Source organism: Chiloscyllium plagiosum, chromosome 43 (genome assembly GCF_004010195.1).
Source record: "Chiloscyllium plagiosum isolate BGI_BamShark_2017 chromosome 43, ASM401019v2, whole genome shotgun sequence".
NCBI lineage: Eukaryota > Metazoa > Chordata > Chondrichthyes > Orectolobiformes > Hemiscylliidae > Chiloscyllium > Chiloscyllium plagiosum.
The window spans coordinates 9,324,718-9,349,965 of record NC_057752.1 but is presented as its reverse complement, the minus strand read 5'-3'; the positions used below and the strand labels follow the sequence as shown (position 1 = coordinate 9,349,965).

At 40.5% G+C, this 25,248-nt stretch overlaps 1 protein-coding gene across 2 annotated transcripts in view; it reads left to right on the top strand.

The window, feature by feature from the left end:
- LOC122543361 (STE20/SPS1-related proline-alanine-rich protein kinase-like) overlaps nucleotides 1-22,418 on the top strand; it is a 109,855-nt gene extending 87,437 nt beyond the window's left edge. The window contains exons 13-17 of one of the 2 annotated variants that reach the window (XM_043681986.1): nucleotides 5,766-5,833; nucleotides 6,332-6,384; nucleotides 7,115-7,183; nucleotides 7,274-7,338; nucleotides 21,659-22,418. In XM_043681986.1, the coding sequence (XP_043537921.1) occupies nucleotides 5,766-5,833; nucleotides 6,332-6,384; nucleotides 7,115-7,183; nucleotides 7,274-7,338; nucleotides 21,659-21,751 (348 nt within the window). In that variant the 3' untranslated portion in view covers nucleotides 21,752-22,418. Of the gene's footprint in view, nucleotides 1-5,765; nucleotides 5,834-6,331; nucleotides 6,385-7,114; nucleotides 7,184-7,273; nucleotides 7,339-15,586; nucleotides 15,992-21,658 lie in introns of those variants that run through there. The other variant, XM_043681985.1, reaches the window with a different exon arrangement.
- Nucleotides 22,419-25,248: the final 2,830 nt, after the last annotated feature.

The window sequence follows — 25,248 nt, the reverse complement described above, 5'->3', positions numbered from 1 at the left end:
TTTTAAAATAGTGATGGAAAAGGATAGACCAGATCTAAAAGTTGAAGTTCTAAATTGGAGAAAGGCCAATTTTGATGGTATTAGGCCAGAACTTTCAAAAGCTGATTGGAGGCAGATGTTGGCAGGTAAAGGGACGGCTGGAAAATGGGAAGCCTTCAGAAATGAGATTACAGAGAAAGTATATTCCTGTCAGGGTGAAAGGAAGGGCTGGTAGGTATAGGGAATGCTGGATGACTAAAGAAATTGAGGGTTTGGTTAAGAAAAAGAAGGAAGCCTATGTAAGGTATAAACAGGATAGATCAAGGGAATCCTTAGAACAGTATAAAGGAAGTAGGAGTATACTTAAGAGGGAAATCAGGACGGGCAAAAAGGGGACATGAGATAGCTTTGGCAAATAGAGTTCAGGAGAATCCAAAGGGTTTTTGCAAATACATTAGGGACAAAAGGGTAACTAGGGAGAGAATAGGGCGCCTCAAAGATCAGCAAGGTGGCCTTTGTGTGGAGCCGCAGAAAATGGGGGAGATACTAAACGAGTACTTTGCATCAGTATTTACTGTGGAAAAGGATATGGAAGATATAGAAAGTAGCGAAATAGATAATGACACCTTGCAAAATGTCCATATTACAGAGGAGGAAGTGCTGGATGTCTTAAAATGCATAAAGGTGAATAAATCCCCAGGACCTGATCAGGTGTACCCTAGAACACTGTGGGAAGCTAGGGAAGTGATTGCTGGGCCTCTTGTTGAAATATTTGTATCATCAATAGTCACAGATGAGGTGCCGGAAGACTGGAGGTTGGCTAACGTGGTGCCACTGCTTAAGAAGGGTGGTAAGGACAAGCCAGGGAACTATAGACCAGTGAGCCTGACCTCGGTGGTGGGCAAGTTGTTGGAGGGAATCCTGAGGGACAGGATGTACACGTATTTGGAAAGGCAAGGAATGATTAGGGATAGTCAACATGTCTCTGTGTGGGAAATCATGTCTCACAAACTTGATTGAGTTTTTTGAAGAAGTAACAAAGAGGATTGATGAGGGCAGAACGGTAGATGTGATCTATATGGACATCAGTAAGGTTCCCCATGGGAGACTGATTAGCAAGGTTAGATCTCATGGAATACAGGGAGAACTAGCCATTTGGATACAGAACTGGCTCAAAGGTAGAAGACAGAGGGTGGTGGTGGAGGGTTGTTTTTCAGACTGGAGGTCTGTGACCAGTGGAGTGCTAGGGCCTCTACTTTTTGTCATTTACATAAATGATTTGGATGTGAGCATAAGAGGTACAGTTAGTAAGTTTGCAGATAACACCAACATTGGAGATGTAGTGAACAGCTAAGGTGGTTACCTCAGATTACAATAGAATCTTGATCAGATGGGCCAATGGGCTGAGAAGTGGCAGATGGAGTTTAATTCAGATAAATGCGAGGTGCTGCATTTTGGGAAAGCAAATCTTAGCAGGACTTATACACTTAATGGTAAGGTCCTTGGGAGTGTTGCTGAACAAAGAGACCTTGGAGTGCAGGTTCATAGCTCCTTGAAAGTGGAGTCGCAGGTAGATAGGATAGTGAAGAAGGCGTTTGGTATGCTTTCTTTTATTGGTCAGAGTATTGAGTACAGGAGTTGCGAGGTCATGTTGTGGCTGCACAGTACATTGGTTAGGCCACTGTTGGAATATTGCATACAATTCTGGTCTCCTTCCTATCGGAAAGATGTTGTGAAACTTGAAAGGGTTCAGAAAAGATTTACAAGGATGTTGCTAGGGTTGGAGGATTTGAGCTAAAGGGAGAGGCTGAACAGGCTGGGGCTATTTTCCCTGGAGTGTCGGAGGCTGAGAGGTGACCTTATGGAGGTTTACAAAATTATGAGGGGCATGGATAGGATAAATAGACAAAGAATTTTCCCTGGGCTGGGGGAGTCCAGAACTAGAGGGTATAGGTTTAAGGTGAGAGGGGAAACATATAAAAGGGACGTGAGTGGCAACGTTTTCACACAGAGGGTGGTACGTGTATGGAATGAGCTGCCAGAGGATGTGGTGGAGGCTGGTACAATTGCAACAGTTAAAAGGCATTTGAATTGGTATATGAATAGGAAGGGTTTGGAGGGATATGGGCCGGGTGCTGGCAGGTGGGGCTGGATTGGGTTGGGATATCTGGTCGGCATGGAGGGGTTGGACTGAAGGGTCTGTTTCTATGCTGTACGTCTCTATGACTCAATGACTCTATCAGTGTTGCTGGATACCTGGCAGGTGAAGTATAATGTGTATACATGTGAATTTATCCACTTTGGTAGCAAAAACAGGAAAGAAAATTATTATCTGCATGGTGATAGTTTGGGAAAAAAGGAGGTGCAACAAGACCTGGGTGTCCTCATACACCAGTTGCTGAATGTAAGCCTGCAGGTACAGCAGGAGGTGAAGAGGGTAAATGGCCTTCATTGCAAGAGGATTTGAGTAGATGAACAGGGATGTCTTGCTGCAATTGTCCAGTGCCTTGGTGAGACCACACCTAAAGTATGGTGTGCATTTTTGGTCTTTTTATCTGAGGAAGGATATCCTGGGTCTGGAGGGAGTGCTGTTGGATGAATCAAACAAAAGTAGTCTCGATAGTTTAATGCTGACCCTCTGTCCCAGTTTTATAGCTGTTGTTCACCTTGAACTTCCACATTTGTTGACTGGAAACCATGCTATAGCTTTACTTTCAAGGTGAGTGAGGTTTGAGTGCTGGGAGGGTTTAAACTCTGTATCAGATGAATGACTCTTTCGTTCAGTTGCATCATGATCTCAAAAACGTTCAGGTGAACCACTTTGAAAGACCAACAGTTTGTCACATTGCCAGCAAGTGGGGCAAGGGCTGGTAGGACATTGAAACCTCGGGTTTAACTGCATTTTCTTCCCACCCAGGTCTACCTCTGGAGCTACTGTCTTACGAGAAAGTTTTGCTAAAATCATCAATGTTATACATTGCATACCCTCCACTTCCAGAGTAATGCACAAAGGTTATACCACTTCCTGAGTTCAGCAAAGAGATCACTGCATCTCATTCAAAAGACATCCAATTGGCACCCTGATGCCTCATCAGTAAAGTCACCCTCAACAGTCCAGACAGGTCCCAGGTCTATATGGTCAGCTGGACTATATAACTAATTTGAACACTTCTGTTAAGGGCTGGAAGCTTAGTCATCAGTGGTGTTTTGACAATTGCTGGAAGCATGGATGTTGGGTGAGAACTGAATTGGGACCTGGAGGTGACACTCTTCACTGCCAGAAATCTCCCAGAATTAGAGATTCAAGTAATGAAGGAGAATAAGGAGTTGATGGAAAATTGTATTAGTATGAAGGTTATATGAGAGAAATTAATGGGGCTGAATTGATAATCATTTTCCAAAATGCTTTAGATTCTGGAATGATTCCTGCAGATTGGAACCTTGTATCTAGTATTCCCACCATTTTTTTTAAAAAAGCAGCAAGGGAAGAAAAACAGGGAACTCCACACCCATCAGCTTTCCATCAGAAGTAGGGAAAATGCTCGAATCTATCATAAAGGACGTGATAAATGGACACATGGAGAAAAAATATTTTGTTGGGCATAATCAGTATTAGATTTGATTTGATTGAAAATCCGGTTTGGTCCATTTGGAGGTTTTTGAGGATGTCACTAATAAAGTTGATAAAGGAGAGTTAATGGATGTAGTATATTTGGATTTTCAGAAGGCTTTTGATCAGACCCCCCCCCCCCAACAGGAGGTTGGTTAGCAAAATTAAAGCATGTGGCACAGGAGGTAATGTATTGGCATGGATTAATGATTGTTTAAAAAATAGAAAACAGAGTAGGAATGAGTGGGTTATTCTTGCACTGGCAGAATGACTAGTGGGGTATCTCAAAGATGTGTTCTTGGGCCCCAGCTGTTCACATTATATATCAATGATTTGGACATGGAGATCTAATGTAATATTTGCAGGTGGCACAAAGCTAGACAAGGAATGTGTGTTATGAAGAGGATTTTACAGGCTTAGTGATTGAACAAAAAAATTTGTCAAATAGAATATAATGTGGAAAAAATATAACATTGTCCACGCTGGTAGGAGAAATAGATGTGTAGAATATTTCTTAAATGATTAGGAGGTTGGAAAGTGTAGATGTGCAAAGGGACCTAGGTGTCCTTGTTGATAAGTCACTGAAGGTTAACATGCAGGTGTAGCAAGCTATTACAAAGGTTAATGGAATGTTAGTCTTCATTGTAAGAGGATTTGAGTATACCACGAGTGACATCTTGCTTTAAATTGTATAGGAGCTGGAGGACTGTGTGCAATTCTGGTCTCTTTATCTCAAGGAATATTATTGCCATAGGTGGAGTGCAACCAAGGTTTACCAGAATTGTCCCAAGGCGGCAGGATTGGTCTATAAAGAGAGATTAGGCAAACTGGGCTTAATTTTGCAACAGTCTTGGAAAATTAGAAGTGTTCTCATTGAAATCTACAAAATACATGAAGGGATAGACCGGTTAAATGCCTGGGTGGGGAGTCTAGAACCAGGGGGCACAAGTTAAAATGAGGGTGGCATTTAAGACTGGGATGAGGAGTAATTCTATAACTGAAAGTTGTGAATCTTTGGAATTTTCTATCTGAGAAAGCTGTGGGAACTTAGTCTTTGAGTATGCTTAAAGTGTAGGTTGATAAGTTTTGATTACCAGTGGCAAAAATTGGTATGGAGAGAGTGTGGATAAAAGGCGTTGAAATATTTGATCAGGCCATGATTGTATTAAATGGAGGAACAGGCTCAATGGGTTGAATGCCTACTCCTGTTCCTATGTTAGGTAGCCTGCCAACATTAACTTTCAAGGTAGACAAGCAGAAGGCTGAAAGAACACAGCAAGCCAGGCAGCATCAGGAGGTGGAGAAGTCAATGTTTCGAAACGTCAACTTCTCCACTTCCTGATGCTGCCTGGCTTGCTGTGTTCTTCCAGCTTCCTGCCTGTCGACCTTGGATTCCAGCATCTTAGTTCTTTTGTCTCTCATGCAACCTTCAAGGACAGGAAATTGAAGAGTGACTCCAACAAAGGTGTCAACATCTTACAATCACAAAAGAGATAAAGACCCTGCTATTAAATATAGATACACTTTCCAGCAATGACTCCAGATTTATTTCAGATGCACTTCACAGCAGCCAGAGGCAAACAGAACAAACGTATATGTCTGTCAAACCTCATACTAATACTAACTGAAAAGTACAAATAATACTTAAAACAATTTGTTGGGATAACAATAGTGAAGACCCAGAGCCTTCCATATCTTAGGGCAATCCTGCTGACATGAGATCAGCTGTAGTCCCTCAGGACCCTGACATATTCACAATACATTTTATACCATGTTGTTATTATTAACAAGCTTGTGCCCCTGGAGAAATGCGACAATATAACTGGGGATATACAGATAAATCCGACACTAAGGACCTGTTATGTGAACCTATGGATTAGTGATCATTAATGATAATAAAAGGATGACATCTTTCTGGGGTGCAGTTGATGATGATGGGTTCAGAGATTTTGTTACCGATCCCATGTTGTTTTCAATTATCTTTTTTGGGATTCAGAACATTGCCAAAAGATAAGTGCCCTTACATGGTGAGCCAAATGGGACATTGTTGCAATGATTTTCCAAACTGTCTTTAGTAACTTGTAGAAGCTAGCAGAGCGGCCCTCTCTGAAGCTTAGGATTTGACAAAGACATTTAATATTATTCCAACTCTCTTTAACATTTATGCTTTTGACAGGAACAATCAGAAAGTCCATCTCATCTAAGTAATGAAGATAGTTCTGTCCATCTAGTCCTGCGACTACGGTAAGGAGAATTCAACCTCAACTAAATCTTGTGGAAAGTTTTTTTGTACACACTGACCATTTGAATGAAGTAAGCTGTGCTGATAATAGGTGATCTGGTCACTGTGCACTTCAGATCAGTACAAGTAGCAAACATGCTTAGCTAAAGCATCCCTGTGAAGACGTCCAATAGAGCAACTAAACAAGGCATCCTGATTTTAGTTACTGGGAGAGAAGCTGCTATCAGAGTCACTGTCATGGAGAAAGATTGGTGACTGTGAAGGGCCAGACAACCCAGTCCTCTTAGATGAGGTACAGGGGAAATGTTCATCTAAGGGTGGGCAGCACTGATAGGAAATTGGAAAATGAGACTGAGTGGAGGAGGGGCAGATTTTCATAACTCGGAGTTTTCAAACTCTGAAGGAAGTTTTCCATTAGTAAAAAATAATTTTAGAACTGAAGATGGTAATCCAGGTGCTGTGTCACAATTTCTGTATTAACTGTTTTAATGTTTACACAGGAATTTACGAAGGGAGCTAAATGATATCAGATTTGAGTTCACTCCAGGAAGGGGTAAGTTTGGATGATATTTATTAAATTCTGATCTATCAGAACATTAGACTTCCAAATCATTGAGATTTTAGTGGTTGGTTGTAAAATGGCAGAGACCAAACCCAAGTCACCCTTTATATTGTCTTGGTTAGAAATGGGGCATGTGTCCTGAAATCCAACTGGAAATGGATGACTAACCAAATAGTTGAGAGTAAAGGAGGGCAACTGTTCCTTTAAAAAGCTGCAGTGGGTGTTCTGCACTATAATGAACATGGACAAGGACAGTACATTTATTGACTGTTACGTTTAAGATCAGACTGTGTCGCCCTGATCAGTATTAATGATTATGGGCAGCACGGTGACTCAGTGGTTAGCACGGCTGCCTCACAATGCCAGGGACCTGGATTCTATTCCAGACTTGGGCGACTGTGCAAAGTCCACACAGACATTCTCCTCGTGTCTGCAGGGGCTCCCCCCGGGTGCTCTGGTTTTGTTCCACAGTCCAAACATGTGCAGGTTAAGTGAATTGGCCATGCTAAATAGCCCATAGTGTTCAGGGATGTGCAGGCTAGGTGGATTAGCCATGGGAAATGTAGGGTTATAGAGATAGGGTAAGGTGGTGGGTCTGAGTGGGATGCTGTTTGGAGGGTCAGTGCAGACTCAATGGGCTGAACGGCCTCTTTCTGCACTGTAGAGATTCTATGATTATACTAATTCCACACAAAACTGATTTTAAATACCTGACCCTTAGACTCTGCGGTTGGTGTTTCTCAGGAGCTCGTCTCTGCTGGTTTGGTAGACGAGTTTGACATGATGGTTGGTAAGTTGCAGCACCGTTTATATTCAAATATTGGCTGATACAATGTCCTTTTACCTACCCTGACAACCTTCTTTTCTGTTGTTTCATTAGTAGCCAACAACCTGCAGAGACTAATAGATGATCCTCATTCAAACAGGAGCCTCACATTCAGACTGGTAAGAGAACCCAAACGCTCTCTACAAACTTCTCAGATGTTCAAATATTTAAAGAACTGTACACAGGTAGTTGCATGAAAGTTCATGAATTTGTGACATCTGATTGTTTTTCCTATCTCTTCGATAGGTTTATCATTTTAAAATTGGATAATTATTTTCCATCCATTCGCTCATTTACCTTGGCTCACAAATGTTTTGGTGTCTGGTTGCCGTCCACTTTGTGGGGCGATCTGGGGCAATTTATTTTGTTAAACGTACTGTATAAACAAGATGTTGCTTGAATGTAATGTTGTCCTCAAGTGTTAATGGGCTTCTTGCAGCCTGTATTGATAGAAAGCCCTTTTACCATCACCTTGATACGGACACCTTAATTGGAATGAGAGGCTACTGACTGGCTGGGAGGATCAGAACTGGGATGATCAGGCAGCCTTAATCCTGTCTGAATCATTCCTGATGAAGGGCTTATGCCCGAAATGTCGACTCTCCTGCTTCTCAGATGCTGACTGATCTGCTGTGCTTTTCCAGTGCCACACTTTCCGATTCTGACTCTCCAGCATCTGCAGTCCTTGCTTCCTCTCAATCCAGTCTGCAGGCAGCCTGAGACACAAAACAACGTTTCACAATCTCACTGGGGAGTCACAGCTAGCTGATGTGGGAATGGGGGAAGAAACATGATTTTGATATGATGTAGGTACTTTTCTGAGCTTAGGGTCAAGATGTGCTGTTGGGCAGAGGAGGGAGAGGTTCATTATGCTGTATAATTTAATTGCTACAACTGATCTAGAAATGCTTCTTGATATAAGTGGGCACTTATTTCCTCCTCTTCTTGTGGCTAATGAACACCTCACTCATCTAAGCCAACACAGACCAAGGATCAAGAAGGGAGACATAAATCAGGAAACTATAGGTCAGTTAGCCAAATATCCATTATTGAGAAAATGCTAGAATCCATAATTAAGGAAGTAGTAGCAGGATGTAGTCAGTCAGAGTCTAAATGGATTTATGAAAAGGAAATAGTGCTTGATAAACTTATCCTAGTTCTTTGAGGATATGGCAAGAAAGCAGGATTGTCAGAGTAACAGAAAACAGAGTTGGATTCTGTGTTTAATTTTCAGATTGGCAAACTATTACAACATATATTAATATCTTGAATGAAGTGTCTGAGTGATTTGTAGCCAAATTTGCCGATGGATAGGAAATCAAGTTGTGAGGAGGATACAAAGGATCTTGCAAACGGATTTAGATAGAATAAGGGAGTGGGTAAATATTTGGCAGTGAGAGTAGAAAAGTAGGATATGATTTAACTGGAGAGAGACTGCAGACTGCCGCAATACAGAGGGATCTGGATGTCCTTGTACATGCATCACAAAAGTGAATGTGCAGGTCCAGTTAGCAACTTGAATGCTATTCTTCATAGCAAAGGGGATGAGGAATGGAAAACAAAAATAGTGAAGACTCGCTCCAACTTTGTAGGCATTGTTAAGGGAGATTTTACTGAAATTTAGATGAGATGCGATCATATTGAAATTTAAAGATTCTGAGGGTGCTTGACAGGGTAGACACTGAAAATTGTTTCCAATTTGGGAGTGGTGAAAATGAGGCACAGTTTAAAAATAAGGAGTCTCCCATTTAAGATTGAGATGGGAGGAATTTCTTTTTCAGGATTATGAATCTTTTAGAATTCTCTACTCCCAGAGAGCAGTGGAAGCTAGGTCATTGAGTATACAGATGGCTGAGTTAGATTTTAGAAATGTAGTGAGGTTAAGGGAAATGGAGAATGGGCAGGAAAGGATTAAGGCCATAAGCATATCAGCCATGATCTTACTGAATGATCAGGTTCAAGGGACAAAAAGGTCGACTTTTGCTCCTGTTACTTACGTCGTAGAGTCATGGAGTCATACAGCATGGAAATAGACTCCTTGGCGCAACTCGTCTGTGCTGACCAAACATCCCAATCTGACCTAGTCCCATTTGCTAGCATTTGACCCGTATCCCTCTAAACCCTTCCTATTCATATATCCATCCAGATGCCTTTTAAATGCTGCCTTCACTATTTGCTCTGGCAGTTTGTTCCATGCACGCACCACCCTCTGTGAAAAAAATTACCCCTCGAGTCCTGTTTGAATCTTTCCCCTCTCATCTTAAACCTATGTCCTCTACTTTTGGACTCACCTACCCTAGGAAAAAAGACCTTGGGTATTCGCCCTATCCATGTCCCTCATGATTTTATAAACCTTTATGAAGGACACCTCTCAGCCTCTGACACTCCAGGGGGAAAAAACCTCAGCCTACTCAGCCTCTCTTTTATCACTCAACCCTTTCAGTCCTGGCCAACATCCTTGTAACTCTTTTCTGCACTCTTTTTTAACTACATCCTTCCTTGTAGAATGTAATATTCTACAAGTGGTCTCACCAATGTCCTATACAGCCGAAACATGACATCCCAATTCCTCTGCTCAATGTTCTGACCAATAAAGCAAAGCGTACCAAACACTTCCTTTACCATTCTGTCTATCTGCGACTCGACTTTCAAGAAAATATGCACCTGCACCCCAGGTCTCTTTGTTCAGCAACACTCCCAGGACCTTACCATTAAGTGTGTAAGTCCTAACCTGATTTGCTTTTCCAAAATGCAGCAGCTCACATTAATCTAAATTAAACTCCATTTGCCACTCCTCATCCTCATCAAGGTTCCACTGTACTCTGAGATAATCTTCACTGTCCACCACACCACCAGTTTTGGTGTCATTTGCAAATTTACTAACTGTGTCTCCTATGTTCAATCCATATCATTTATATAAATGATAACAAGTAGTGGACCCAGCACCGATCCTTGTGGTACACCACTGGTCACAGGCTTTCAGTCTGAATAGCAACCCTCCACCACCACACTCTGTGTCTCCGATCTTCAAGGTAATTTTGTATCCAGTTGGCTAGCTCCCGCTGGATCCTCTGAAATCTAACTTTACTAATCAGTCTACTATGTGGAACCTCGTCGAACACTTTGCTTGAGTCCACATAGACAATGTCTACCACACTGCCTTCATCAATCTTCTTTGTCACCTCTTCAGAAAACCCAGTCAAGTTAATGAGGCATGGTTTGCCATGCACAAAGTCACGTTGACTGTCCCTGATCAGCCCTCGCCTTTCCAAATGCATATAAATCCTGTCCCCTCCAACAACTTGCTCACCACTGACATAAGGCTCACCGGTCTGTAGTTCCTTGGCTTTTCCTTACAGCCTTTCTTAAATAACGACACCACATTAGCCAACCTCCAGTCTTCTGGCTGTCACCCATGGCAGTCCGTGACACAAATATTTCAGCAAGAGACCCAGCAATTTCTTCCCTAGCTTCCCATAAAGTGCTGGGAAACACTGATAGGGTCCTGAGGATTTATCTGTCTTTATGTATTTTAAGATCTTCAGCACCACTCCTCTGTAATATGAACTCTTTTCAAGACATTATTATTTATTTTCCCAAGTTCCCTCGCTTCCATTGTCCTTCTCCACAGTAAATACTGACACGAAATATTTGTTTATTATCTCACCCAGCTCCTGTGGTTCCACAGATAGGCGGTCACACTGATCTTTAAGGGGCCCTATTCTTTTCCTAGTTACTCCTTTGCCCTTAATGTACTTATAGAATCTCTTTGGATTCTTCTTAACACTGTTTGCCAAAGCTATCTCACTTTGCCTTTTCACCCTCCTGATTTCCCTCTTAAGGATACTCCTACTGCCCTTGTACTCTGCTGGGATTCAGTCAATCCCAGCTGTCTATACTGGTCATATGCCTCCTTTTTCTTGACCAGAGCCTCAATTTCTCCAGTCATCCAGCATTCCCTACACCTACCAGCCTTACCCTTTGCACTAATGGGAACATACTGTTTGTGAACTCCTGTTATCTCATTTTTGAAGGCCTTCCAATTTCCAAACATCCCTTTACCTGTGAGTAGTCTCCCCCAATCAAAGAACCAAGAGAAGTGCAGCCTTCCAAGCCTGTGCCGATCATCATGCTCTAACTAAACTGAAAAATCTTCTGTCCTTATTAGATCCATATCCCTCTATTATCTCCTTCATGTAATCACCCAGATGCTTCTTAAATGTCACAATGTGCCTGCTCCCACCACCTTTTCTGGCAGTGTGTTCGAGACTACTACCACTCTCTGCATGAAAAACTTCTCGTGCACACCTCCCTTAAACTTTTCCCCTCTCACCTTGAACCTGTGACCCCTTGTAACGTTCCTGTCTAATACTGTCAAAATTGGCCTTACTCTAATTTAGAGTTTTACCTTTTTGATCCGGTCTATCCTTTTCCATAACTATCTTAAAACTAATAGCATTATAATCACTGGTTCCCAAAGTGCTCCCCCACTGACACCTCAATCACTTGTCCTGCCTTATTTTCCAACAGAAAGTCAAGTATTGCTCGTTCTCCAGTCAGTACATCCACATATTGAATAAGAAAGTATTCTTGTACACATTTTACAAGCCCTTAGTGTTATGACAGTCCCAGTTTATGTTTGGAAAGTTAAATCCATTACTATTACCATCCTATTATTCTTACAGATATCTGAGATCTCCTTATATATTTGCTTCTCAATTTCCCACTGACTATTGCTGGGCCTATAATACAATCCCAACAAGCTCTTGAACATTGGGTCTTCCTGTTCTACTACTTGATCCATCACATCATCTGATGCATTTATTTACTAATGCGGATGCTGTTACTTTTCTTTAAGGTTGAAGTTGATATTTTCAATTAAGGGAACGGAGGATATGAGCAGTATGTAGAAAAGTGAAGCTAATTTGGAAGAATCTTCATGATCTAATCTTTTGCCAGAGCAGGCATGAGGGGTTATATCACTTACTGTCCATTCTAAGCCATAACAGGAATTCTGCTCATTTTACTGGTTTGTGTACTTCTTAACCATTTTAACCTTCAAATTCTTTAGTGTTTGAGAAACTTCTATGTGATCTCATTAGTATTCCAAGATTGTAAAATGTCCTCTGCTTAAAGTCATTTGAGAATGGTCTGATCTTATCATTTCAGAATACTTTTACTTTAACTTGAAAATTGTATGATTTGAATGAAGTTGTTTAATCAGTAACTCTGAGCTTTACTTTTCTCTCGGGATAACACACAGCTCATGATCATGAGTATCACTCATACAAAGCCAGCAATTTGAAACTTCTGGGCGACACAGATCAGGAGAAGTGGTTGGAAGAGAGAGAGGACCAACAGCGTGTGGGCTTCAGTAAAGGCATTCTGGGCAGCAGATTTCAGTCAATGTAGCAACAACTTCAATTCAGAGCAGGGCAAGGACCACATTACTAGTAGCTGTGCAGGTGACCGTGATGATGAACAGTTAAATGAGTTCCCTCCAGACTGGAGCTGGAGGTATTTACAACATCTCAGTTTGCCATCCACTGTTGCATGAGGGAGGCTACTGGGATCCTCTATGCAATGAGAGCTGAATACATTTCATTTTTCTCCTGATCAGAGAAGCAGGCAGTGTAAGCATGCAGCTTCACTTTCAGCTTTACCTGTGCAGGGTTCCATAAAATATGCACATATCAATTTGCTGGCACAGTATGTGGAAAGTCTGCCCTATATGAGAATCAATAGGGATTCCAATTCTTCATGTGTGACCCTGGCCAGAGAATCAGGAAGGCCATCACTCAATATCTTGGCAGCAGGTAAATACCTGCATTCTGAAGTAGTCCTCTGTGCCAACTGCATTTTGAATCACTGCAGCAAACTGAAGGTTGGTAATTGCATGACAAAACTATCCACTGACCACATGCTGTTATACAAAATGATACAGAAGACCATTGATATGCTGAAACAACATTTATGCAGTCTGCACCACTGTGAAGGAGCTCTATACAGTTTGATAGAGCAGCAGATTTGCTGCATGCTGCACAACCGTACCATCATGAGAGGACAGCCCTTGCCACCAGCTATACCGGATGAGGAGGAAGAGAAGTGAAGCAACCAAGACATCTGCTTTCTGGCTGGGTTGGTGAAAGATGTATCCAAATGTGATACCAGTAAATATAATGCCAATTTCCCATTCGTCAAGAGTCCCATACCTTATCTTCTTCTCTCTCACTGAACATCACAGTGACCACTTGGTCACAATGCAAAACCAAAACCTATGGCAAAATACACATATCAACCTTGTGCATTCCCTTTAGTGTCTGTCTGCTGTGCTTTTACTTGTCTTATTGTTCCTACACAGTGGCTTTAAGCATGACTGATGGAAAGACGCTAAATTTCAAAAGAGGTGACTGCACATGGTCTTATAGAATGCCTTTGATGGGCTTTGGTCCTAAAAGGCTGTGGCTTGCAGCATCTTGGTAGAATTAATGCTATCTTCCGGAGGAAGCACAGTAGGTTTGTGCTGTGTGGAGCCACTCCCACAGTTTGAGGTGGCTTTTGCATACTAATCCACAGCCACAATGGCAGCAATCTGAGCTTTTGCTGCAGGACGCAGAAGTTGTGTGACTGCTGCTGGTATTGTAGTGAAAGTTGAGATTTAGACTATTAGATACTGTATCATAGCTGGCTGCACAAGTGTCCAGATGAAACTGGCTATCATTTCCATTCTGAAATGATGGGTTTATAAATTCTGCGCAAAATACTGTGCCTCCTCTCTGCTCTTCGATATTGATCACTGGCTTTCTTGCAGGCTTCCCAACGCATTAAGCATTTTTGTTTTGCATACTTAATAACATCCCTCCATAGGTTGGCCCATCACACATTGGTGAGCTGGCATCTGTGCTCTAGCTGCAGACTCCTTGTGCCCAGTGTCTCATCACATGGAAGTCCTGCCTCTGTGCTATCCCCTAAGCTGCATAGTTATCTGAGCTCATAGGTGCAAGTGTGAATGTACATTATAATGCTGCGTATTCATCTTGCTGTTCTTCCACACCTGACCAGATTGCACTCTTTGGTATCCGAAAGAGAAATTGCACAGGATAAAGTTGCAATGTGGTATGGTTGATAATGTAAGAAATACAATTTGTAAATTGGAAGAGAATTAAGTTTATGGGCATGTGGGACACATGGTGTGAGGGGGTCAGGCATGAGGATACTGTCATACTTTATCATTGGGCACCATCTCAGTGATGAGTAGTCTGTTAATGGTGAGCATCATCACCTTGCCAGGTGCAACATGTAGGTGTGCCTGTCCCTTCCAATTTGCTTGTGTTGCCTTCTGTTGCATACCACCTTGTTCTGCAAACTCAGGGAATGTGTGGGGCCGTGATTAGGAGGGTAGTGCTCGTGTCCCAGCTATTCACAGTTTATACTAATTACCTGGATATGGGGATGAAATGCAATACGTTGTGGTTTGCAGAGGACACAACTTGGGGGCAGCGTCGGTTCTAAGGATGATATGACAATGTCTTAAGGGGATTTGGAGATGCAAAATGAGTATATTTCAACTGCCAAGTTTTTGCATACTGTGAAATGTTATCCACTTTGGTAGACAAAAATAAAGGAGTATTTCTTAAGTGACGAGAGGCTGGGAAGTGTCAAATTTCAAAGATCTACTCTTATTTCTTATGTTAGTAATTGTTGACAGGTGAGGAAAATTGAGTGGTGTCCAAGATTAGAGTTGCATTTGTAAGGATACGACCTTTGAAGATGCATTCACTGACTTTTGCAACTCTTGTTAGAATATTGAACTTCTTGCAGCACTATGGGCTTGACTCCTAGAATTGATATCTACAGTTATCTGTTCTCCGCTGCCTATGAATACAGGCCATCTCTCCTCCTTTCCACCTCCTCCACCCACGGCTCTAGTGCAACCCGCTTTCTATAATTAAAGATTGTTTTCTATTTCACAGGTCAGATTTATTTCCTGTCCCTGCTCAAGCCACACCTTTTCTTTTAAGAGGTACAGGCTAGATTTAACTGGGATTACAAAGTTACAATTTTGAGCCCTCTGCTCATGTGTGCAGCCAATGAACAGTGTAGCTAGTGTTGGCTGTATGCAGCAGTTATTTTTAAAGGAGCAGACAACAGAAATTGATTTGCTCCCTGCATTGTTTTTAACGAGCACTAGTTAATCATGTATCGTGGTCCCCTTGCCCTTTTTCAAGGATTCTCCAATTTGTCTGCTAATATAACCACTGCCCTATAGTTCCATTTGGCATCTGCTGACCAATCAAGATATAAAACTAAATAACTGAAAGGAATTCCAGCTGGATGCTTACTCTTTCCCCCTCATTCTCCTCACAGGTCTCTGGCTGTGAGGGCTACAGCCCAGATGAAACCAAACTCATTGGATTTGCACAGCTCAGCATAAGATGACGATTCTCCTCAGCAACTGGTACCAAAGAATTCTGGGACGCCTCTCGATCAACACGACCTGAACCTCCTTTGCCCCTCCCTGAGAGCACTTTATACATGCTGTTCAATTATCATGCTTCTAGTCCCCTGCATCATATCAAATACTGTAGTAGTAATAGTTAAATATTCAAAGGATTTTCAAAGATTGCCAAATTACCTGGCACGCGAATCAGCTCCAGTATCTTAACCACGTACAATGGATTTGTGCCTCCTTGAATAGAGCAAAGTGTCTTAATTCAATTCTAGATTATAACAAAAAAAACATTTTAACTCCCTATCCATTGCAGCCTAAGTTTAATGTCTGAAGGTAAGAAACCAGAATAAGGTTTCAAAATGAGAATGCACTCACTCCATTTCATTTAGATTAATTGTCATTTAATTACAAAGACTAGTGTCATCTTTACTTCTCTTCTAGTCCTGTTAAGTATTGGCAGTCAAAAAGTGTTAATTGTGCTGAATTTTCCTTAGTAGATATATCTTGCAGTACCACTGGTATTAAGTTGTACTGCATTTACAACAATAAGACAGTTTAGAACAGCTCATTCTTTCTTGTATCATAGGAACTTTTCATCGGCAATTAAAATAGGGGAAAAAAATCAGTCAGTGACATAAGATTAAAGAGCTTCTAGTAGGGGTATAGTAAACAGACTAGTTGCTGCAGCAGTGGGGTTTGGAAGGATGATTATCAGTGAGTCCTCTACCAAATAAATCCTAAGGTTGGAGTCCAATCAGTGATTTGTTACAAAAGAGGCTACTTTGGATTACTTTCTCATGTCACTTTAACATGTTATCTATGAGATTTTCTTTGCAATCTGAATTTAAAGCCCCTGATACAAGATCATGAGGATTAAAGAGTAACTTGGTTTGGACAAGAATCCACAGTACATATTGCCTGAACTGGACAGAAGAGTAATATGAAAACCAGTAATTATGTACAATAAGGAGATATGAAATCAGAAATGTGGTTCTTAAGTACTCTTGAGCCCATTGGGTTTAGAATCATAGGGGATCTACCTGGATTTAAGGACATTTCCTACCTCCTTTCAGATTTTGTTATGTGGTTGAGTGACAAAGGAAATTTTGAAAATCTAGAATTAATTTGGAATTTAATGGATTACATATTTACATATGAGTTTGCCTCAATGTGTTTCAGCACCTGTGGTTGGTGAGTGAAAGGAGTATTTCCAGTACCAATCTAGTGTGCATCTTGGTGAGTGTCAAGGGTGATAAGATGTCGGAGGAGATGTATTGGGGGCAGAATGTATTTTTCTTCACTGTTTAAAAGATTATTAATAATGTAGATACGATCTATATTTTTTTAAACAAAATGGGACAGGGGTTGGAAAGTTAAGGAAATACAGAGGTTATAAACCCTGGAGAGATGAATGATGAACCTAATCCAGAACTTGTTTGGTATTCCCAAAGTGAAGCACATCCAGATTGTGATGTCATATGTTTCCTTGACTATTTTGTCTTGGCTCTCACCCAGACATGGTCCATATGCCAATAGTGATAGGCTCACCAAAGCATAAAACTATAGGACTCTCCCAGGCAAGTACCAACTTTCTGAATTTGCACAACTCATGTTTAATATATTTAAATGAAATGATACTTCAGGTACACCATGATAAGGGAAGGTCAAGGCTCCTTGGATGACTTCAATATGTGGAAGCAAAATTTGCTGAATGAAACTTTGATCTGGAAATTCATGTGATCTCTACATCAGAACTCTCTGGTTTTATACTGTGATGTATAAATCCATCCTATGTACATTGAAATGATGAAATAGGTGGGTTTATTCACAAATCATCCATCTTGATTCTTGCTGGGAGTTTAATTGTAGAACTAGTTGGGGTAGAGAGGTAGTTGGTGCAGCTGGGGCAAGAAATGGGTACTATTCATTTTGGTGGAAGTAGTGAGCAGATCACCTCCAAAACTGAAGATTGATGTGATGTGAACCATAGTTCCTCGATTTTCCAGACCTATGTTTTGTACGCCCACTATGTCAGACTAACAAGAAATCATAGCTATGAAATTAAACCTAGAAGTTGTAAAGAACATAACTATACAATTGTGACTAGTATATGGACTTCTCCTGTTTCAAAGTACTTCTGAATAGTTACAAATTCTACAAAGCTGCAGGACAAGTCATTGGTTAAGCAGTCAAATTAACCACAAATTATGATAGCAGCCCTGCTAGAAATAGAATGAAAACTCATTTTATTTTGGTATGGATGTCTGGAAGGGTCAAGTACATGGCCTCTAGCTAGTGACCATTTACATGTTAATGAATATCTCCATAATGTTCTCTGTAGGATAATAGCCCAGACACACAAAGCAAGAATGCTCCCAGGATACACCAAAATTTGCATGCAAATTAATACTGTATACCATTTCCTTCCTAACCTATCAATGTTATGAATAAGCTGACTGTTGTGAAGCAAGTACTGCACTCAACAGTAAGAGACATATTTCAAATGAATAAGAAACACTATCCATTGCTACTTGTATGTGCAATTCACCAAATGAGATCAGAATTTTAATCAACCTCCCCAAATACAGGAACTGAATTACAAATGCACACTGAGACCTTCACCTCTACAGAAATGAATAGAATCTGTCCCCGAGGCTGTGCTATTTGCAGTTTGTCTGGATCAGTCTGATGCAATTACTGGAGGCACACTGGTGGTGGAACAGGGAAGTACATCATTCCAAAGCACGTTTTCATTTGTGGGAGTAGTTGTTGTGTGCATGCATGGGGTTGAGACAAGGAGTGGATAGATTAAATTATATACGGTCACTCAATACAGCACTACTATTTTCTCAGCATTATGTATTTGTAAGTTCATAGAGTGTAGTTCAGAAGTGGTCTTAGTGCATGAAGTGGTACAATATGCCAGGTATCATTGGCAGTTGATGTGGGCAAAGAGGATGACGGTCATACTCTACTTCACAGCTGTGTTTAGGATAGTCAGTATAGTCTAAGATTGGGACAGTTCCTTCAGACCCAAAGAATAAATGATAAAATGGTTGGCTGTAAGGTTACCACCTGTCCTGTTTTAAGCCAGGTACCTAGAAATTAAAGATATAAACCGCTAACAAGCAGCCCACTTTTTTTTTTGATTATTAGATTAGATTACTTACAGTGTGGAAACAGGCCCTTCGGCCCAACAAGTCCACACCGACCTGCCGAAGCGCAACCCACCCATACCCCTTCACCTAACACTATGGGCAATTTAGCACAGCCAATTCACCTGACATGCACATCTTTGGACTGTGGGAGGAAGCCGGAGCACCCGGAGGAAACCCATGCAGACATGGGGAGAACGTGCAAACTCCACACAGTCACCCGAGGTGGGAATTGAATCCGGGTCTCTGGCGCTGTAAGGCAGCAGTGCTAACCACTGTGCCACCGTACCGCCCACACGGTGATTTTGTGATCAGCATTGTTTTAACACCGGCATTAACATGTTCTGTTAATATTGGTAGTGACCTTTCAGGAAACCTGGGTGCAAAAGGAATGAAGAGATTAATTTCCTGTGTATATTGCTGTGTTAGGGTCAGCGTGGAAACAATTACAGATAATTAAGGTTAATTTATGGATAATTCCTCAGCAGCATAGCAAATCTCAAACTCAAGTCACAGTCCCACAGCTACCTGGCATTATTCTAATTATTTAGCAACCCTAAATAATGATTTTTGGGATCTCTGAAGCTGGAAGGGAAGTTCCACTCAGTAACCATTAAGTGCACAAATGAGGAAAGTGCCTTACATTATTGCTTTCCATGAAGGATATACTTGGTATTAGATATGTATGAAGCATTGTAAGGATTAGCATACGGGTTTCAGTGTATTAATGCTGCTGTTATTTACATCCCATAGTTATTGGAGATACTGTATTCTCATGAAAGACTGCAAAAATTGTTACTAATATTTTATTTAAAATGTCCTTGACAAGAATGTGAGAAATTGAGAGGATTCAACCATTTGCAAGTGGTTTTTTGTTCTTAGACGTTTTACAATATGCCATAACCATTTATCACACTAATGTAAAAGCTCTTACTATGGCAGTGACATGTGCAGCTGTTTTTAAATCAATGTATTTAGTCTTCCATTTTACAAACACTTACAGAAACTATGGTAGATACATGAGCAGTATGAAACTAATGGTTCTGGACTAGTGTTCTTCAAACCTAAATCACAGCAAGGGCAGAGGTATTTTATAGAATAGGTGAGGTTTGCAGGTTTTGTGAAGGCAGCACAAAAACACTTATGGAGGAGTAATAGTCCCTGCTGGTATTAAAGCTTGCCTTGTAGAAATAGCCTTTTAGGGGAATTAAACTTGTACGTCATTAATTCAATCTTGCATACTTCAGTCCTGGTATCAATTCCTGCCAGTTATGATGATAAAGTTGTACCTGGATTGGAAAAAGCCAGTTAGGATAAAACCACCAAATCAATCTCCTCCAATCTAGAGTTTGATTATTCTCTCTGTTCCACTCTTGACTATTTTATTCCTTTATGGGATATGAGTGATGCTAGCAAGGCCAGCATTTATTGCCTTGCTTTAACCACCCTCTGAAGTGGCTGAGAGACTCCATTCAAAATAATTAAGTGTCAACCACATTGCTGTGGGTTTGAAGTTACATATAAGCCAGACCAAGAAAGGACAGCAGATTTCTTTCCTCAAAAGACATTAGTGAACCAGACAGAAATTTACAAGTGTAGTTTCATGGTCATCATCAAGACTAGCTTCATATTCCAAATTTATTTTTAAAATCCCACCAGCTACCATGGATGGATCTGAATCCACAGTTCGAGAACATTAGCCTGGTCCTCTGGATTCCTCATCCGGTGACATTAGCATTATGCCATCATTTCCTCATTATGAACCTCCCACATACCTTAGGAAGATCCATACAAATACCTGCATATGGAACCAGCCAACTGGAGCACAAAGGTGAATATTTAGCCAACTATGTCTCTACTAATTTTGCACAAGGCAACTAGATACAGTCCAATGTGTATGGAGAAGGAAAAGCTTAGTTTTCAATTAACTTTCATGTTTTGTTCTAGGAAATAACCATGCAGCCAATACTAAACCCATTCAGAGTTGAACTGATGATTTAAGATAGGTGAAAGTGAGGTTTGCAGATGCTGGAGATCAGAGCTGAAAATGTGTTGCTGGAAAAGCGCAGGAGGTCAGGCAGCATCCAGGGAACAGGAGAATCGACGTTTCGGGCATAAGCCTGAAGAAGGGCTTATGCCCGAAACGTCGATTCTCCTGTTCCCTGGATGCTGCCTGACCTGCTGCGCTTTTCCAGCAACACATTTTCAGATTTAAGATAGGTATCTAGCTCAACTGCTATCCAACAGCTATTGGAAAGACTGAACACACAAAACAGACCTCCAGTTATTGTATTCCTTGCTCGTCTAAACCCCTTATGATTTGAATGAAAACAAAGAACTGCAGATGCTGTAACTCGGAAACAAAAATAGAAGTTGCTGGAAAAGCTCAGCAGGTCTGGCAGCATCAGTTCTGAGGAAGGGTCACTGGACTTGAAACTTAAACTCATTTCTCTTCATAGATGCACCAGACCTGCTAACCTATGATCGGTTTGTCCTGGTCATGCTATGATCTACCCATACCAGACGCAAAACAAAACACCTTTCACTGTACTTAGGTATATGTGACTACAATAAGTGAAATCAAAATCAAATCAAATCATGAACAAAATTTGGGACTGCTTACCAAAGACATCAAAATGTTATACAAAGTTGTTAGTTCTAAGATAAGTCATTGTTGACAATATAACAAAGCTCCACTAGTTACAAGGTTTAAGTTATCTCCACAGATTTCTTATGTGTAAAACTTTAAAAATAAATATTTGGCAGCCTCCAAGTCTCAGTCTTCAATAACCCAATTGTTCCCACTCTCATCACCACCCTGCTATCCAAAAGGAATTTATCTTCAGGATGCTGCAAGGCTTTTTCTTGAAAAGCAGCAAGCTACTGTTGGAGACCATCAGAAACGAGAGCAAAGGCCCAACTTAAAGTCCTTCCCGTTGGCACTCATTCTGCTCTCTAAATGGATCTGTATTACACTCCAAACCATGTCTTTAATCTTCTTTCGATAATACTAGACCTGTAAAAGATCGAGAAGAAGCATCCAAAAACAGCAATGTAATTGCAATCCTACAGAAACTTTTCAGAAAGGAGCCTAATAGAATTATCAGAACTCTAAGTTATACCAGGACAGCAGCAAACCTCATTCAGGCTCTCTCAGGATGGGACGATCCTAAGTATGTCGTTTTCATTTAGGAAGTGATTGTTAAAATGGCTGTACCTGAAAAAAGAAATCGCAAACATCTCAGGTTTATGCTTCAAAAGCCAACTGTACAACAACCAGCACTTCATGCCATAGAAAGAGCTTTGATCGACTGGTAGGAGTCGTAAAATGGTTTCCAATTTATTGTTTGCTCCCTCTCCTACATTCCATGTTGTCATCAGAGTAACACCACAAGTAAAGTCACGACGATCCAATTATTCAGAGTCTGCACCAATTAATTACATTTTCACTTCATGAAAACAAGCACGTGGTCAAGTACTCTCAACGGCACATAATTTGGACCAAGTTGCAATACAGACCTCAGACTGTGATTAATTGCAATAGATATGTACTAACCTCACATTTGGGCTAATCTTATCATTCAAGTTAAACATTCAAAATGCCACCATTAATTGGTTACATTTTGCCTCTAATGTGTTGCAAACATCAGCTTGGATGTCAATTGTACTCATGCCTAAGGTTGAAGCTTCACATATCAAGCACATATATTGGGGGGGAAATCAACATTTCAGAGCAGTACTAGATGAAATTGCTGAAGATGCCAATTGTGGATACCATACTAACTTGAGCATCCATCTATCTGCTTGGGTGGTTGCAAATCTCTATTGAAGGAAGATCAAGGATTTTTCCAGGGTCTGGCCACCCTTCTTTCCATGATTAATGCTACCAATTATGCATTATCTGTCTACTCATTATTTAATGCCTGCAGAGCCTTGCTGAACGCAAACTGGCTATTGCATTTGTCAATATAATAGTGATACCCACTTGAAAAGCTAATCTATTGCTTGTAAAGTACTTTGAGATAGGAGGATGTGAAGGCGCTATTTAAATGTAAAGGTCCTTCATGCTTCTGCTTGGTATTTTCTATTGCTGAATACAAAATGCATAAATTTCAACAGCAGTGCTAAGATTCCCCCAGAGGACTTAGCCTTTGATTAGTCAACAACAATGGGAGGCATAAAGGGAGGCGATGGCCTACTGGCATTATCAATGGCTTGTTAATCCAGAGACCTAGGTCATGTTCTGGGAACCTGAATTTGAATCCTACCATGGCAGATGGTGTATTTTGAATTCAATAAAAATAATTCTGGAATTAAGAGTCTAATGATGACCACGAGGCCATTACCAATTTGTTGGGAAAACCCCATCTGGTTCACTAATGCTCTTTAGGGAAGGAAAACAGTTGTCTTCACCTGGTCAGACTCTTAAATGCCCTTCGGGATGGGCAATAATTCCCATGAATGTTCACTTTTTAAAAAAATTCAATCTCACAAAATCAACTGTAAATATAAGTATAATAGATTGGATTTGTGCATTTGCCTGAATTGATTGCATAAGGACTCTGAAGTAGTAGTTTGGATACCCAACAATAAGTGACAACAGGTATTTTATGTTCATTCTGAGGAGGAAATCAAACAACAATCACTGCTTCTACGAGAGAGTGTAGAAAAGTTCTACAGACAACTTAGAAAAACAATTTTTTTTAATCCTCAACAAACATTCAAAAAAATCAGTTTAACCCAGGCGTTAGCAAAAGGCCAAATGGAAATGGCTTCTGCTTCAGCTGGGTCTAAATCAAACTTCAAAGTTGTGCATTAAGTTGATGAGGAACAAAAAAAATCTTGAAACACAAATGGACCAATGGGTGGGAAGAGCCTTGAAACAACTGGAGTCAAAGACTTAGTAAGTACCCAGATCACTAACTAAACAGCAACTAAATCCAGCACCTCGCCTCCATCAAATTAAGCAACATCTGACAATTTGCACAAGATGCCTTAAAAAAGGATCTCAGCAGCAAGAGTTAATATTCTATTTGATCACTAATCTTTCATTTCATAAGCAGCTATGCTTTTCCCTTCATCTCTATAGTTAGAGAAGGAGCTCATGGTGCAGTCAGCATCCCTAACTCTGAACTACGAAGGTCTGGATTCAAGTCCCACCTGCTTCAGGGGTGTATCCTGACAACTCTGAACAGATTGGTTAAAAATACCTAAAAGTTAGAGAAGAGAAGGGAAAAAAGTTTTGGAAAAAGATTTCAAGTGTTAGAAGAGGTTCTAGAAAGAATAGTCTTTTAAATATTTTAACTTGTTCTTCAAAAAAAAAGTGTAAGTTGGAACATTAAGAATGGATAACAGTTTAATTGACCTGAAGTGAAAGTTGCAAAAGTCTATTAAAAAACAAAATTGTTTAAATGCCTAAACTCCAAAACAAAATGGTATAGAGAAAGGTGACATGTGCAATGTTGGTTAATCTGGGATAACCATGACAACCGAAGAAAAGCAAATCACCCCAGGTGATGGTTCATCATAAGCATTCTGGGGAAGTAGATTATTCCGGAGCAGAGGAGAACAGATCATTTAAGTTCCAATTTCAGGGGTCCAACCAAGTGCTAAAAAAAAAAAGTGTCATTTCATATGAAATATGACCTTCCAAAGCCATATTACACTCTTGGGCCTTGAATATAGCTCAAACACTCATTAAGTAAAACCTAGCTAAGAATATGATGATACACTGAATTGAGACATGTCAACTAATTTAGGGTGAAGTAGTTGATGTAATTCTTAATGCTGAAGCCTGTGATGATTCGACATGCTATAGAATGTTAAATAAAGTAACGTTAGTTAATGCACCTTTGTCTGTGATGATTAGCAAGTACAATTACTACAGCCAAAAATTCAGAGTGGTTCGGCTATATAATAAAATCTGTACTGTTAGAGGATCACAGGTGAGCTAAGCTTGACATTTTGCAAATTTTAAAGGAAAATTATAAACTTGAATAGGAAAAGAATAGTTTAAAAAAAAGGGAAATACTTTTATTAAACTGCTGTCAAAGCAGAAGCTTTCACTCAATTGGACAACAAAATATTGTAAACTAGGCTGGCCAGCCTTGACAATGCTATATGAAGTTATTGTATTATGGGAGATATTTATGGAACATGCAGTGAGTGTGTAATCAAGTATCCTATTTAAAGAGACAAAAGAGTGAAGAAAAGCACTTTCAAAACAAGTGCAACACCTGTTTTCACAGCTCCCCACCCACCAAAACCTCCCAATTATCAACTGTGGTTATGGTTTGGCACATAATAGTTCATGCATAAGCCTGCTTAAACACAGGCACATATATCTGCACTAATTATTGCACTGTACACTCTCAAATATATTGCAGAAAGTTTAATGTGGACCAGAAATGGTTTGAAAATCA